The 14,564-nt window shown below is 34.6% G+C and overlaps 1 protein-coding gene across 3 annotated transcripts in view; it reads right to left on the reverse strand.

Moving 5' to 3' along the window:
* Positions 1–14,564, reverse strand: part of side (motor axon guidance molcule sidestep) — a 566,673-nt gene that overhangs the window by 325,801 nt on the left and 226,308 nt on the right. For all 3 annotated transcript variants that reach the window (XM_072534634.1, XM_072534635.1, XM_072534633.1), the window contains exon 7: positions 7,309–7,453. In XM_072534634.1, coding sequence (XP_072390735.1) covers positions 7,309–7,453 — 145 coding nt within the window. The remainder of the gene's footprint in view (positions 1–7,308; positions 7,454–14,564) is intronic.

The raw sequence follows: 14,564 nt of genomic DNA on the forward strand, positions 1-14,564 counted from the left end.
CTGTTAAAAGAACTAAAGAAAATAGAAGAATGGAGATCGAATCGAACGTAGCCAACTCAATGCCAACATTGGTTGTGCAAATGAAGAGAATTAAAGAGGAGAACAAATGTCTGACAAAACAAATCCGTCAGATGCAGGAGGAAAATAAAAATATACTAAAGGAAAATAAAAACAACTGGCCAGATTTAAGGCAAAAATAACCATTAAGGACTTAAAAATTCAAAAATTTACACAAAAGTTAAGTATTTGAAACGATTAAAAAAATACAGAAAAAGAAAATCCGATAGATAAATCGATTTAAGCTAAAAAAACTTGAACAAAAACCAAAAACTGTGCAAAAAAGATTGAATGGCAGGCAAAAATTCAAGAACAAAATAGACTCAGTACTAGTACTGGACAAGCAAATATATACAAAGAAAACGAAACAAACAATGGACAGTCCAACGAAAAAAAAAGTCGTAAAAGAAACAAAAAAAATTAGTGATGCTAAAAAGCAGACACTTATAATAAAAAAAAAAAATAAAAAAACATGCAAAGCCAAAGGCATGCTAACAAAACAACAAGAAAAAGAGAATAACACAGAGACATTATAGTGGATATGAAAACTGAGATAATAAAAAAAAATTAAGAAAACTGAGCCCAAACCAACGGCACAAAACCAAAACGCTGAAAAAACAGCAGAAAAATAACAACCAATGCTGAGCCCAAACCATTGGCACTCATCCTAAAGACGGTTGGAAAAAGCCAAGATATTTTCCAAAGAGCAGCAGAGAAAGGCAGAGGCTCGACAAACAAATCTGCCTAATCTGGCAGATCGACCGTAATCCAAACAAATGACAGAGATGGCTACCTAAACATGATTAAAGTGTTGGAGGAATATAAGACAAACAATAAAATAAAGTGGATTGCCTATCCAATTCATGTTAAAAAAAGCAAACGAGTGGTGATAAGAGGACTGTAGGAAACAACAGACATAAAACTCATCCAAAAAGAACTGAAAGAAAAAGGCACTGACACTATCAAGGTATCAAACATAATATCAAAACAAGAAGACAAAAAGCGAGCGGCAACTAATTTTCCTTGTCACCATCAACGAGAAAGACGACCAAAAATTAAAAAAGTCACCGATCTCTGCTCTATGAGGATATATTGTAAAAGATAAAAAGAAAAATAATAAGGAAATAATTATATACAGCAAATTACAGCGGTAGTACAAAGGCACTTAAAAAGAAAAATTATCACACACAACCAAGAAGCAGAAGCATACAAAGTGCACCAGTACCAGAATCTGTCAGCTACGCACAAGCAACCAGGAAGACACAACAGCCGAAAGAACCAAAGTCGTCAATTCTGAAACAGCAATTTTTATAGCCAGCCTCAATGGACATAAAAGAAATTTATGTTTATATTCGAGAAGATGACTAGTTTAGTAAGCGCAATGGGCAGTATTGGCGTAAGCAGAACTGTCTAACCGATTAGATAATCTACGAATAGGGTCATGGAATTATAATGAGCTAAAACAAAAATCAACTCTCTGGACGAGTTTGCCAACAGACTCGAACTAGACATCGTAGCTTTACAAGAAACTAAAATAATGAACCAAAACAAAAACAAAATTTCCGGGCCATGATGTTTACACAAATGACTACTGGGCCACATCGGGAGACACTGACATTCTGGTGACAAAAGGAATCGAACACCAAGTAATTCCTACACCAGATGGTCTGGTCACTATGAAAGCCTTCATATTAAGGATCAAAACGAGAAATCATAAGCTAAAGATTGTTTCAGCACATGTTAGACTGAATGATCAGATCTTTAATGAAGATCTGAATGTCATTTTGGAAACAGAAAAGCCCACCATTATCATTGGAGACCTCAACGCAAGATCGCCCAATTGGTTTGACAGAACCACAAATCGTAATGGGAGACTATTGTGTGGCTATCTAGAAGACAGATAAAACACCATAGTGGTAGGACCCACAAAACCTACATACTTTCATGGTGAGACAGACTGTATACATTCTTGCAGTAGAAACAAACTGTTTAAAACCTACAAGAAAAAAGTTGGGAATGTGGCCTAACTAAAAAAAAAAAAGTAAGCGAAACTTCGGTGCAATAACAACAATAAACACAAAACAGAAACTAGGAGAATTTGTTTTAAAAAAATATAAAAAAAAAACAATTCCACCCTTACATGGAGAAAATGGAATTGTGTACGCAGAAAAAGATAAAGTGGAAGTTATAAAAAATACGCTATAAATAGGAAGATAATGTAGGAAAAATTATCATCCTTATGAAGATCTTGACTTCACAGAAGAAGTGGAAAGAAGATACAGGGTAGTAAAAAAAGAAGGGGCAACAAATATATTACCCACACCTGTCCTGAAGAGGTTAGACAGTTGATCAAGCGTACTAACACCAAAAATGCTCCAGGACCAGATCGTATTACGAAGAGAGCTTTGAACAATCCTCTAGCAAAAACAATAGTATACATAACAAATTTAATCAATCACATCCTAAGAAAAAGACATTTTCCTGGCAGATAAAAGAAAGCTCATGTAATAATGATCGAAACGTCACACATATGAACTGTAGGTACTGCGTCTAGAAGAATATATCACAAAAGGGTTCATTAAAAAGAAATATACAGCATACGTCTTTCTAGATGTCAGTAAAGCATTTGATAAAGTTTGGCACGGAGCTCTGCTGTATAAAACGAACCAATATGGTTAGAGTGAGGCGACGACATGTCTTCTCTCGTCATATCTAGCCGACAGGAGGTTCAAAATTCGGATAGGGCCAATCCTGTTCGAAGCTGGAACCACGGAAGTTGGTGTGCCTCAGGGAGCGGTGTCGTTGCCGTATCTATAGACCATATACATAGCAGATACGACAACCAAACTCAGGTCGTTGCTAAATCTATACGCAGGCAATACAGCGATTGCTGTTAGCGGTACCACCCCAGATCCAGCAACAATATGCCTACAAAGGACACTTAAAAAACTACAAGATTGGTATGTACAGTGTACGATACCTGTCAACCCTATCAAAACACAGGCCTTCATGTACCAAAATAGAAGAGGCAGACCAAACGGGGTTCTATCGTTATCCGATACGCAAATCAAATGGTCAAATCAAGCCAAATATGTAGGCGTAACGTTGGACAAAAAGCTGACCTTCACAGAACACGTTAAACAAACGGTTCAGAAAACTAAAATAATTAGAAGTCAACTCTCGTCATTAATAGGTCAAAAGATTAGGATGGCAAAGTGTATAATTTTACCAACACTAACATAAGCCTCGGCTGCATAAAGACACACTTGCCAATCGAACAGAAACAAAATAAAAATATTCCAGAGCCATATGATCCGAGAGGCTCTAAATATACCTGTAAGGTACCTGTAAGGTTCCATTAAGGTACGTATTTTGGGACTCAGAACAAAATAGAATCCTAAAAACAATAGAAGAGAAAGCACAGGTGAACTTCAACGATCTCAGGAACCATCCTAGTAGACTATTAAGACAGTTGAGAAACTATGACGAAAACCAAAGGACAGTACATAGGAGTGCCAGACAGCAGCTAGCTATATAGAGAAGACCAAGAAGAACAGTGAAAATATGATAGCCAGCGGTATTTTTCATAAATTCATTGTACGTGTTGAAATACTCGTATTTCCCTTAAACTTTCTTAAAACTTACCCTTAAACCTTGTATATCCATGAAATTAGTTGAAACCCTAATTAGAGGTAATAGAGAAAAATGATAAATAATTTCTAGCCACGCAATTAAAGTATCATATTTTGAGCATTATTCTTAAATATACTAATTCAATCAACTTTACCTTTACAAACGTACATGGTTTTCACTATATAGTAACGATATGTCTATTTTCACAAAACTTTATATTGATGTTGAGAAATTACAAAAATATTATTTTCGTCAGTTTATTCAACATCAAATATACGTATATTATTAAGTACTTTATACTTTGTACGTGTATACTTTGCACACATTGTTAAAATATTTGGTGTAGTAATAAATTGATATTAATATCATGATTAAGGATTGATTGCTTTTCTCTGTTGATATAAAATGTGTTTAATTTTTCACGTTTTTGGTACGCCAAAATATTTAATGCTCACATAAACCGCCACATTCATTGCAAAAATAAACAACTCACAACACGTTGTCGATTTGTTCTTCTCTAATGTGTTACTGATGATGATATAGCGTGTGAACGAGTGAACCGTTAACAAAACAAACATAATTCCTTTGTATATAATTATGTTTCAAATAAGCTTCTTATGTTTATGAGCTGCTAGCATCAATAAAGACTAAATAAAAAGCAACGAGTTAATTTGGAACAAACACAAATTTAAAACGGTGTATTAAACATTCTGATGGATTTATTACTGTATCGGAAGTGTGAAATGATCCTTCAGCTGCTTAAAAGCAAGTATGTTAAGAGATATAATACATATTATCTTGATTATTAATAATATTAATAATTGTTACAAACTATCAGTTAATAAAATAATATTAGGTACATAATTAGGTAATATAAAATCTGATTCTTTTTGGTTTTAAGTTCCATCTCCTAGTCAGATATGAGAGATAAATATAATTACTTGCAGCTATTCGACACAGTTGATCTATTATAAGCATAAATCAAACAACCAATGGCTTTGTCAACCACCTCCATGCAGTACCAAAAGGCATAATTTTAAATAGAGAATAGACGATGTGGGGCACATTATTAGATAGGCATGTCGCTAAAAAAATTCAGTTATCCACAGTTTTCCTCTCCATATTAACTCATTTTCTGGTAAAAAATTATCAAATTATTAAAAGTATTGGATCTTTTAAAAATTAAAAATAACACCTATGGTTTGCTTGTCTTAGTCACAATTTTTTTCCGTAATGTCAACAACTACAATAAAAGAACTTTGCAATAATAACTTTAGTTATTTGAACTGTTGTTGGTAGGGTTAAAACTGGTATAACCTCTCGAAGAAGGCTCTGCAATTATTTACATATTTTGAAAATTAGAACGTGCCCAAGAACAATTCCGAGATTATGTAATCAACTTCATCAAGATAAACTACTTCACCATTCATACGTATTACAAGTTAAGAAATTCATGAAACGGGAAAACCAGGTGATAAAAAATGGCGTGTGAAAAACGTGTTAGGACTGAAGCGGCATAATTATCAATTTTACTTTGTGTCTTTTTGGAACCTACTAAATGGTGTTTTTTCTAGAGGTATAGAAATGCATGTTGATAACAATTGTTTAACTGGCGGCCATTTTGAACGCTGTCAAGTGATTTGTGTTAAGTTCGGTTTGGAATTTCTGCATGAATAGACTTGACGTCCAAACAATGCTTCCGAATTGTACAAATTAATTTTGAAAATTGTGGTTCCTTTCGAAATGCACATCGCGCACTACGTCCATTTTATGATCAACATAATAGTTTATCAAAACAAGTAATTCGATTAACCATAAAACGTTTTTGCATCACGTTTACTCTAAATGATAATATGTATTCACTGATACGTCGTACAGTGCATACAGAAGAAGTTGTTGCTGCTGTAGAGCGTAGCATACAGGAAGACCCGAATCAGTCTATTTGCCATCGTGCGCAGCAATTGGATACGTGTCTATCAATTTAATGTAGGATTTTGTGAAAAGATCTTGCTTTGCGTGCTTACAAAATAAAACTTATTTAATCACGCAAGATGATTTAAATGGAGGTAAGCAGGACAATAGGTGGATAATAGGTGGACCAAAAAAATCTTGGAGTGGAGAACGAGAGCGGATAGACGAAACCTGGGAAGACCACCCACAAGATGGACTGATGGCATAAAGAGAATTTGTAAAAAACGATGCTGACCAGAATGTTACAGTCAATGGTGATGGCTATAGAAACATAAGTACTGCCTTTTTTATTTCCCAATTGAACAAGCATGATGTGCAGGAGCCGTCGTTTCAGTAAGAAGGCGCAACATGTCACACAGCTCGTGTCATAATTGATTTATTGAAGGAAACGTTTGGTAACTGCATAGTTTTACGTTTCGAGCCGCGAATTGGCAATGAAGATCGTGGGATGAGCCGTATTATTTCTCATAAGAGTGATTGTAGATTAAACAAACCTACTTGTACTTTGGCAGAGCATACTATCGATCTAGACCATAAGATAGATTTCAACAATGTAAAAATATTAGCCAGAAAGAAAAATAAATTTAAGAGAACTTTCTTAGAGATGGTACATATCAGCAAGAGTGGTAATAACAATCTGAATAAAAGATCTGAGATCCAGAATCTTAGCAAAATTTACAATTTTATATTGACTTTTGACTGAGCTATTTTGCAATTTAGAGTTTTATTATTTTTTCTTTTTTTCTGTTCTCTTTTTTTAAAATTTCATTATTAATTGAATATTTTTGATCAAACTTCAGTAACTAATTCAGTTTTGTTTTGTTTGAGTTATTATTTTTCTAAACCTATTTAATAAATACTATTTTCTTTCGATTGCTTATGTTATAAATAACATTTTTAATTTTCCGCTTAATTTCAAGTTGGTAATACAGTTGGTAGTACTAAAAATTCATAAACAGTATTTTGTGAGACGTTAGTTTCAAAGTTGTTTTTTGTATTTTCTTCAAACTATTTAAACAATAATTGTCCACCCACTTTCTCTTTCTGCTCTTGAAATGTGACTGAAATCAAGCTAGCAACGACGACTGTTTTAACATGTCGTCCTTCATTTTGTTTTTAACTTTTAACGTATTTATTAATTTTTAAAGTGTTTTTTTAACAGTAACATTTTTAAGTTTAGTTGCAGCTTCAGTATTATCATGTTATTTAACGTTGTTGTTTATGCCACGAATCTTACATTCGGGTAAGTTTTTCATAGTTTTTTATAGCCTTTTTTTGCACCATTCAAATTGTTACAACATAGTAATTTTCTTTGTAGACCTTGATAAAGGTGGCAAAAAACCACCGAAAGCTTGAATTCAAAATAAATAGTACGCCTTAGCAAAGCTCTATTTTTTATTGACTACCACACCCAAAAAGAAAAAAGTATTTACATATATATATATATATATATATATATATATATATATATATATATATATATATATATATATATATATTCTATAGTCAACCCTTATTCCCTTTATAATTGTCTACTCTGACCAAAACTTTTTTGTTATGGCCAGAAACTAAAATATTTATATAAGATCCCATCCCGTTTGGACTATACCGTATAAGAAATTGGAAGTGTAGAACCAAAGAACTCACAAGCAACATGTATTTGTCTCCGATCCTCGGCATATCCCCCGGGAAATCTAGGATTGTCTGCTCGACACACCAGATCCTTGCCGTCATCTTCTACTGCCACATTAAGCGACAAAATGCTTCCTGTGAAACTTTCGGTCTCTTCCTCCTTCAAGAAATAATAACGCAATTAGTAGTTTGATCGGAACATTTTAAGAAAATCGTCATACAAATTTAATAATAAGAATGTGTGGTTTTCGAGTATTTTTAGGCATTAACAGAAAAAAATATAGCTATATCTAAATAACGAATTCGTAAAATATAATGGGTAAAAAACATCATCTCAAAACTATAAGAATACTTTGAGATATCATGTCTTCGCTCATAAGTTGTAAATTTTCTTCCAACGAAGGTGTAAACTATTGACACCTGATTTTTAGAGCAAACAATGTTTGTTTATTCTGTAGCAGATTAAAAATATTTCGATTAATCCTCATCTATATACAAGGTTATTAACTTTGTGACAAAGTCCGTGATGTGTGTTATTATAGGAGATACCACAAAAAGTTATTTACAAAAATCAGAGGTAGCTATAAGCTTTACAAATTACACGGTTTTGTATTACACTAGAATATGGGACTGTTTCTCCCAAGGGAAAATACGGGACTATCGTAAATTTTACTACTCCATAAAAAAAAGCCAATATTTTTTATTTTAAATTTTTTATTCATTATATGAAAAAAATTAAGATTCTCAGTATAAATACAAAAACATAAAATTGTAAAACAAACATTTTAGTCATTTATGTATTTTTAGTCACATTTCTCCTCGATGTGCTTCGCAAATTGGTTTTTTGCACTGCTTGCAATGGTTGGTGGTCATAAGCCTTTTTTTGCTTGGACTGTAGAAACAAGTCTTCCCCTTCTTTTTTATGCCAGATATCATCATCCTCTTTAGTACTACTACTACTACTAAGGATTTTCACAGTTTTCACTGTCTTCCTTCACTCAACCGTTTTCTCCAATTTTCCCTGTCATTCCAGTCTCCATCTCGCAGGGTTCTTTTCTCCATAGCCTCGTCGATTTCATCTCTGAATGACCTTCGGGGTCTTTCTCTCTTTCTTCTTCCAATCGGGCTCCATTCTGTGATTTTGTTTATCCAGCGTCCTCTGTCCGCTCTTTTGACGTGGCCGTACCAGGATAGTCTCTTCTCCTCTATATAGTCGATTACGTCTGATTGCACTCCCATTATCCGCCTAATCTCTGCGTTTTCAATTCTGTCTCTTTTTGTAAGTCTACAGCTTCTCCTGAGGAACTCCATTTCTACTGCTCTTATTCTACCTCTATTTCTCTTGTTTATTGTCCAGTTTTCGGACCCATATGTCAGGATACTTCTTGTCAGGGTATTATATATTCTCTTTTTTGTCTTTATCGTAATGTTCTTATCAGACAACACTGAGTTTAGTTGTCTTATACAGTTTCTTGTTTGTCTCAGTCTGTTGTTTATATCTTCTTCTGTTGTTCCCTGGTTCGATATTATGGTTCCTAAATACTTGAATTTATCTGTTCCATTTATTTGTCTTCCCTCGTCTATCTCTAGGTTTCTCATATCCTTGTTTTCTGTTGTTAGGTATTCGGTTTTCTCTAAGTTTATTTCCATTCCGTTGTTTTTATATTCTTCTTCTAGTTTTCTGAGCATAACGCTGAGATCTTCTTCATCTTGTGCGATGACTACTTGATCGTCGGCAAAACTTAAGGTGTATAGGTGTTCGTCTCTTACTGGTATGCCCATTCCTTCGCACTTTCTCCTCCATGGTTTGAGTGTCTTTTCCAAGCATATTTTAAACAGAGTAGGGGACGTAGCACAGCCTTGTAGAAGTCCTTTTGTCGTCTTAAATGGATTGTAGGCTTTATTTTCACATTTAATAGCTACTTTGTTTTCTTTGTATAGTGCTTTAACTGCTTTTATTAGTGTTTGTCGGATTCCGAGATCATTCATTGCTTCCCATAATTTGACTCTAGGTATTGAGTCATATGCTTTCTTTAGATCAACAAAGGCCAGATGGACCGGTCTACCTTTTGCCATTTTCTTCTCTATCAGTTGTTCTAATGTGTACGTATCTAGGCACGATTTTCCTACTGTGAACCCTGCTTGGTCTTCTCCAATTTTTCCTATTAGTTCAGTTTCTAGTTTTTCCTTAATAATTTTCCCGTAAAGTCTACCTACCGACGACATTATACTAATTCCTCTATAGTTTTCACATTTTTTCCTGTTTCCTTTCTTATGTATGGATGTGATGTATGCTTGTGTCCATTCCGCAGGTATTTCTTCTCCATTTAGTCCTCTTTCGCAACATTCTATGTAGCATGCGGAATAACTTTTCCGTTCCGTTTTTAATTAGTTCGTTTGGTATTCCTCCGGGTCCTTTGGCTTTTTTGTTCTTCAATGTCTTGATTGCTCTCTTAACTTCTGCCAGGCTTATTTCTATCTGGTCTTATGCCCCATTTCCTGCATGTTCTATATTCTCTTCCTGAAATTGGGGACGGTTTTCTGTAAGTAGTTCTACGTAGTATTCTTGCCACTCGTTTTCACTAATTTTGCCGATCTGGGTTTTCTCTGTCTTATTTCGTTGAAGTGCTTTTATTATTCGCCATGATTCTGAATTTCTCGTTCCTCCGATATGTCGTTCTATCTCTGTGCATGCTTGTTTTCATTTGTTACTCTTTTCTTTACCTCTCTGTTTTTCGCTCTATATAGATCTAAGTCTTCCTGTTTTTTGGTGTTTAGGTATTTTATGTGTAGTTTTTTCTTTTCTTTTATGCATTTCAATGTGTCTTCCCTTAATTTGATATTCTGATGGGTGTTCCTTTGGTCGTCTTCTCCAAGAGCTTCTAAGGCCGCTGAAATCAGGCAGGTTTTTATGTGTTTATGCATTTCATCTAACGTGTCATATCTGAATTCTTCTAGTTTTTGGTCTAGTCTTCTTTTGTATAAATCTTTTATTGATTCTTCCTGCAATAGATGTAATTTGAGCCTCTTTTCGTTTATTGTCGTTCCCGTTGTAACAATCGATGTATGTTTTTGTTTTGTCCAGATATAGGGGAATTCCATCAATGCCACCACAAGTTTGTAATCTGTTCCACACTCTGCCCCTCTTTTCACTCTGGTGTCTTTCACTTTGATGGAGCTTTTGTGGTTCATGATAATGTAGTCCATAATGGATCTTAGTTTTCTTGTCTCTTGAGTCCATGTGTACTTATGTATATTTTTGTGTTTGTAGAATCCGTTTATAATTTTCAAATCATTTACTTCACATAGTTCTACCAATCTTTCTCCATTGTCGTTAATTGTGTCTTCTCCAAATGGACCAACTGTTCTGTCATTGTCTTTTCTTCCGACTCTTCCATTTAGATCCCCCACTATTATTATTTCTTGTTTAGGTTTTCTCTTATCCATTTGTTCCTGAAGTTGTTCGATAAATCGTTCTTTCTCATTGGCTGGACTGTCTTCCGCTGGACCGTATGTTGCTAGTATTATAATTTCTCTGCCATACATCTTGATTTTCAGTTTAGCAATTCTCTCGTTTATGGGTTTCCAATCGTCTATAGATTTTTCCCATTTCCCTCTTTAGTAATATTGAGAATTTTAGCTATGTCTTTGTATTATGTGGCGAATATTTTGACATAAACTTGCGGTGGTGTTGTATTGTTTAGCATCCATAGTTTTGCAAGACACAGGCTTAACTCAATTATATATTGATATGTGGAGATAGATTTTTCGCTTTTATTTAACACATTAGAGTATAAATAACGTAAGAGTTTATGCTGGCGATATTTATCATTACATAAAATACGCATAATGGCCATCTCCGTGTTTTTCTGCTTGTTTCTCTTTGGTATGTAAAATATCGTCGAAGAGGGTAAAACCGACCAAAATTAGAGGTTTTTTTCATGTTTTCATGATTATGTTATTGTTCTGGCTAATTGGCTTAGTTCCAGTGCCATAAAACAAAACACACACACACACACACATGATTATGTTTGAATTGAGAAAGCGGCAAATTATAAATGTTAAAGTATCATACCTGAAGTGCCAATTCGTGGTTTTTCTTTTGAAATCATCGTAATAGTTTTTTTCTCATATATTTTCAAAAGGTGATCGGTTTTACCCCATAGGTTGAAGTAGAACCGATAACAGATCTCTTTTGTTCGTAACAAATTTAACGACAACAAATTCTCCAAGCTGAAAATGTGTATCATCAGAAACCTGGGGTGTGTCCTCTGAAATTTCCTCGTCATTTTCCAACTCTCAAAAACTTAGATCGTGTACTTCTAACCCTTGCTCACTTTCAGAACCTTCACTTTCTTGTATAAGGTCTTTCTTAGAAATACTTTTTTTTGCTGCCACCTTCATTCTTTTACCTTTCTTTGGATTTTCACTTGAATCTGTTCTTAGTTCTCTCCAATGATCGACAATGGTATTCGTCCTTATTTGCTTGACTCTAGTCTCTTCCTGTTCGCTATTTTTATTTTCTCCTTTTTTTAAATGTTGTATTTTTTGAGCACTTGATCTGGATTTAAAGGCACAATGCCACAAGCTTTAAAGCCTGCTTGGGTGTTTGAGGTTAATTTCAGACCCACTTTTTCTATTGTTTCTTTTAACAGTATTGAAAAAACAGTTTTGGGCAGGCACCCCTGTTTTTGATTCCAATTTCCAAATTGTGAGCACTTTCCTCCAAGCATTCTTTAAAGGTCGAAAATAGGCAACGTCAAGTGGTTGTAATAAATCTGTGGAGTTTAAAGGTAAAAGTATAAACTTTATACCATTATTTTCACATTGCTCAATAACATTGACTGTAAGATGACTGAATAAATTATCCCCTATCGTTACTTTAGGGCCTTCTAAGTTTCTAAAGTAGGGCAATGCTATCGATAGAAACCAGTCTTCAAAAGTAGTGCTGTCAAACCAACCAATGATCGTACTATTATACCGTGCACCAGGAAAGCCTCCATCGGATCATCCTTCATACATATGCTTTGCCTTGTACACTATATAAGGTGGCAACAGTGTTCCATCACCTGCAATTGAAAACATAACGCCTACGCTCGTTTTCGACGTGTCCATCACTCGATGAGCGTGTTTTGATCCTTTTCTGACCACGAATTTTACAGCTCCAGGATCGTCCGTGAAGTTGGTTTCGTCATAGTTTATCACATTTAACGGTGCGACCCCTTTCAAAGACTCTTCAAGATGACTAAAATACTCTTCAACTGTTTCATAAGTGACTGCATCCCTTACCCTTTTTGTATTCTCTACCAATTTTACGGTGAGATCCTTATGTGGGTCCATAAATTTGAAGAACCAATCTGGTCCTGGTAAATTGTCTCTGAATCTTTTTGCTCTTCTTCCTGGTTTGTTAAAAAACTGCTGAACCATATATCGAATGTCAATACTGTGTGGAGGATATCCCTAGTCCGCGCACACTAATAGACAGTCAACCAGCTTGTTTTCTTCCAGTTCAGAAAGAACTTTGATTCTCAAAGAGCTCAAAGAACTTTCATTCTCAAAGTTCTCAAAGAACTCCAATCTTGAAATGTTCCCTCTTTTTTCGAATTTTTTCTTGTAAGGTGGTATAAGGTAACTATACAGCTAAGGTAACCACTAGCAACAGCTTTCAATGCTCGTTCCATATAAATTTCATTGTACTGTAATTCTCTTGTTGGCCCTAACTTTTTTTTATAGGTGCGAGGCATTGTCTGTAAACAAAAAAAATATGTTAAAATCTAAATCTTACACCAATTTGAAGAGGAGCTAGGTGATAAGGCACCAAACCACCGCCACACTCTGTGCTGCCCATAACGTTCATATCCATAAGAATTAGGTAGGTACCATCTATAGAATAACTAGGGAATTGTTGGTAGCTTTTACCCCACAAATTTCAGATTTTACAGAAAAAAATATATCAAAATTAACCCAAACAGAAAAATCGCATAATTGGCCATGACTAATACTCTCTAAGAATTCCACAACAAAATAACACTTACCAGAAATGTTCTATAGTAATCACTTTATCTGTAAATCTTTCCAAGTTTTGTAAAAAACACCCGAATACGACGTTTTGTTTACTAGTCTACACTACAGCCTCGCGACACTTTCAACCTGTTACTTTGAGCTCACTATGGCGACTGGCATATCCTCGGAGAGGTACGAACGCTTATTTGGCGGTAAATTCACATATACTATTAATCCTGAAAATATTAATTAAAAAACCCTTAGCGCGCGGATTGATCGGTGTGATTGGTTTTACCCCGTTCGACGGTACTTACATATTTTTTCGATCGAAACAAAACACTGGCATATTACAGTTTCGGTATTTTACTTTTAATAACTCCTTGTTGATCTCCTTATTCTTACGCAAAGTCCCTATTGTGGTTAATTTAGTCAACTTTTTTACATAAAATTCAACTAGAGGCAAACCGTTGATTTTTTTCCCAAGCAAGGACTTGCATCTATCATGTATTTGGTTAAGGCATCGCATACCATAACAATCTTTATACCATACTTCGCCGCATTGTTCGGAATATACGTCTTTTTAAATGGCAGCATCCTCGAAATGCCAAAAGTTGCTCATCAATTGTGACGTATGAGGATAAAGAATACGATGTTCTATACGTATCGATAAAAATTTTTCAAACTTATCGATATCGAATGTGTGTAAACTAATCAATTATCTTTCTCTCGTCTCTTGTTTCCTTGTTATCAAATCTAAGAGAGTCTAGGAGAAATAAAAACCGATTACAATTCGTACAAGATCTGTAAAACTTGCTAGTTGTGAAACTGGCCAGATCTGTAAAACTTGAAGTAGTGGCATCAAATGTAATATAAATGTCCTGATAAAAGTCCTGATAAATGGTTGTTTTTTGCCACAGAAAGAAATAAAATACCAAATAAAACATTAAATTCGTCTTTTCTCGTTATGATAACAACCTGGTGGCCACTGTATTTTTGAATTTAAACGGTAATCTCTGCATTTATATGTTGCAGAATTATACCAAATATATTGTCAGCACAAAATAATCATCCACCGTAGGATAGTTTTTAGCAGTCCCTCTAGGATCCGATATTAAATGTACGATGTTCTTAACATCTTAACAGCTGTTCTCTTACATCATTGAGGCAACTCTGATTACCATTTGTGACCATTCTTAACCACGATGCTTTTATTTTTGAAGTTTATTAAATATTTTGAATGTTTACGTACTTGTGATAAGGGAATATCA

This window comes from Diabrotica undecimpunctata, chromosome 6 (assembly GCF_040954645.1).
Source record: "Diabrotica undecimpunctata isolate CICGRU chromosome 6, icDiaUnde3, whole genome shotgun sequence".
NCBI classification, from domain to species: Eukaryota; Metazoa; Arthropoda; class Insecta; order Coleoptera; family Chrysomelidae; genus Diabrotica; species Diabrotica undecimpunctata.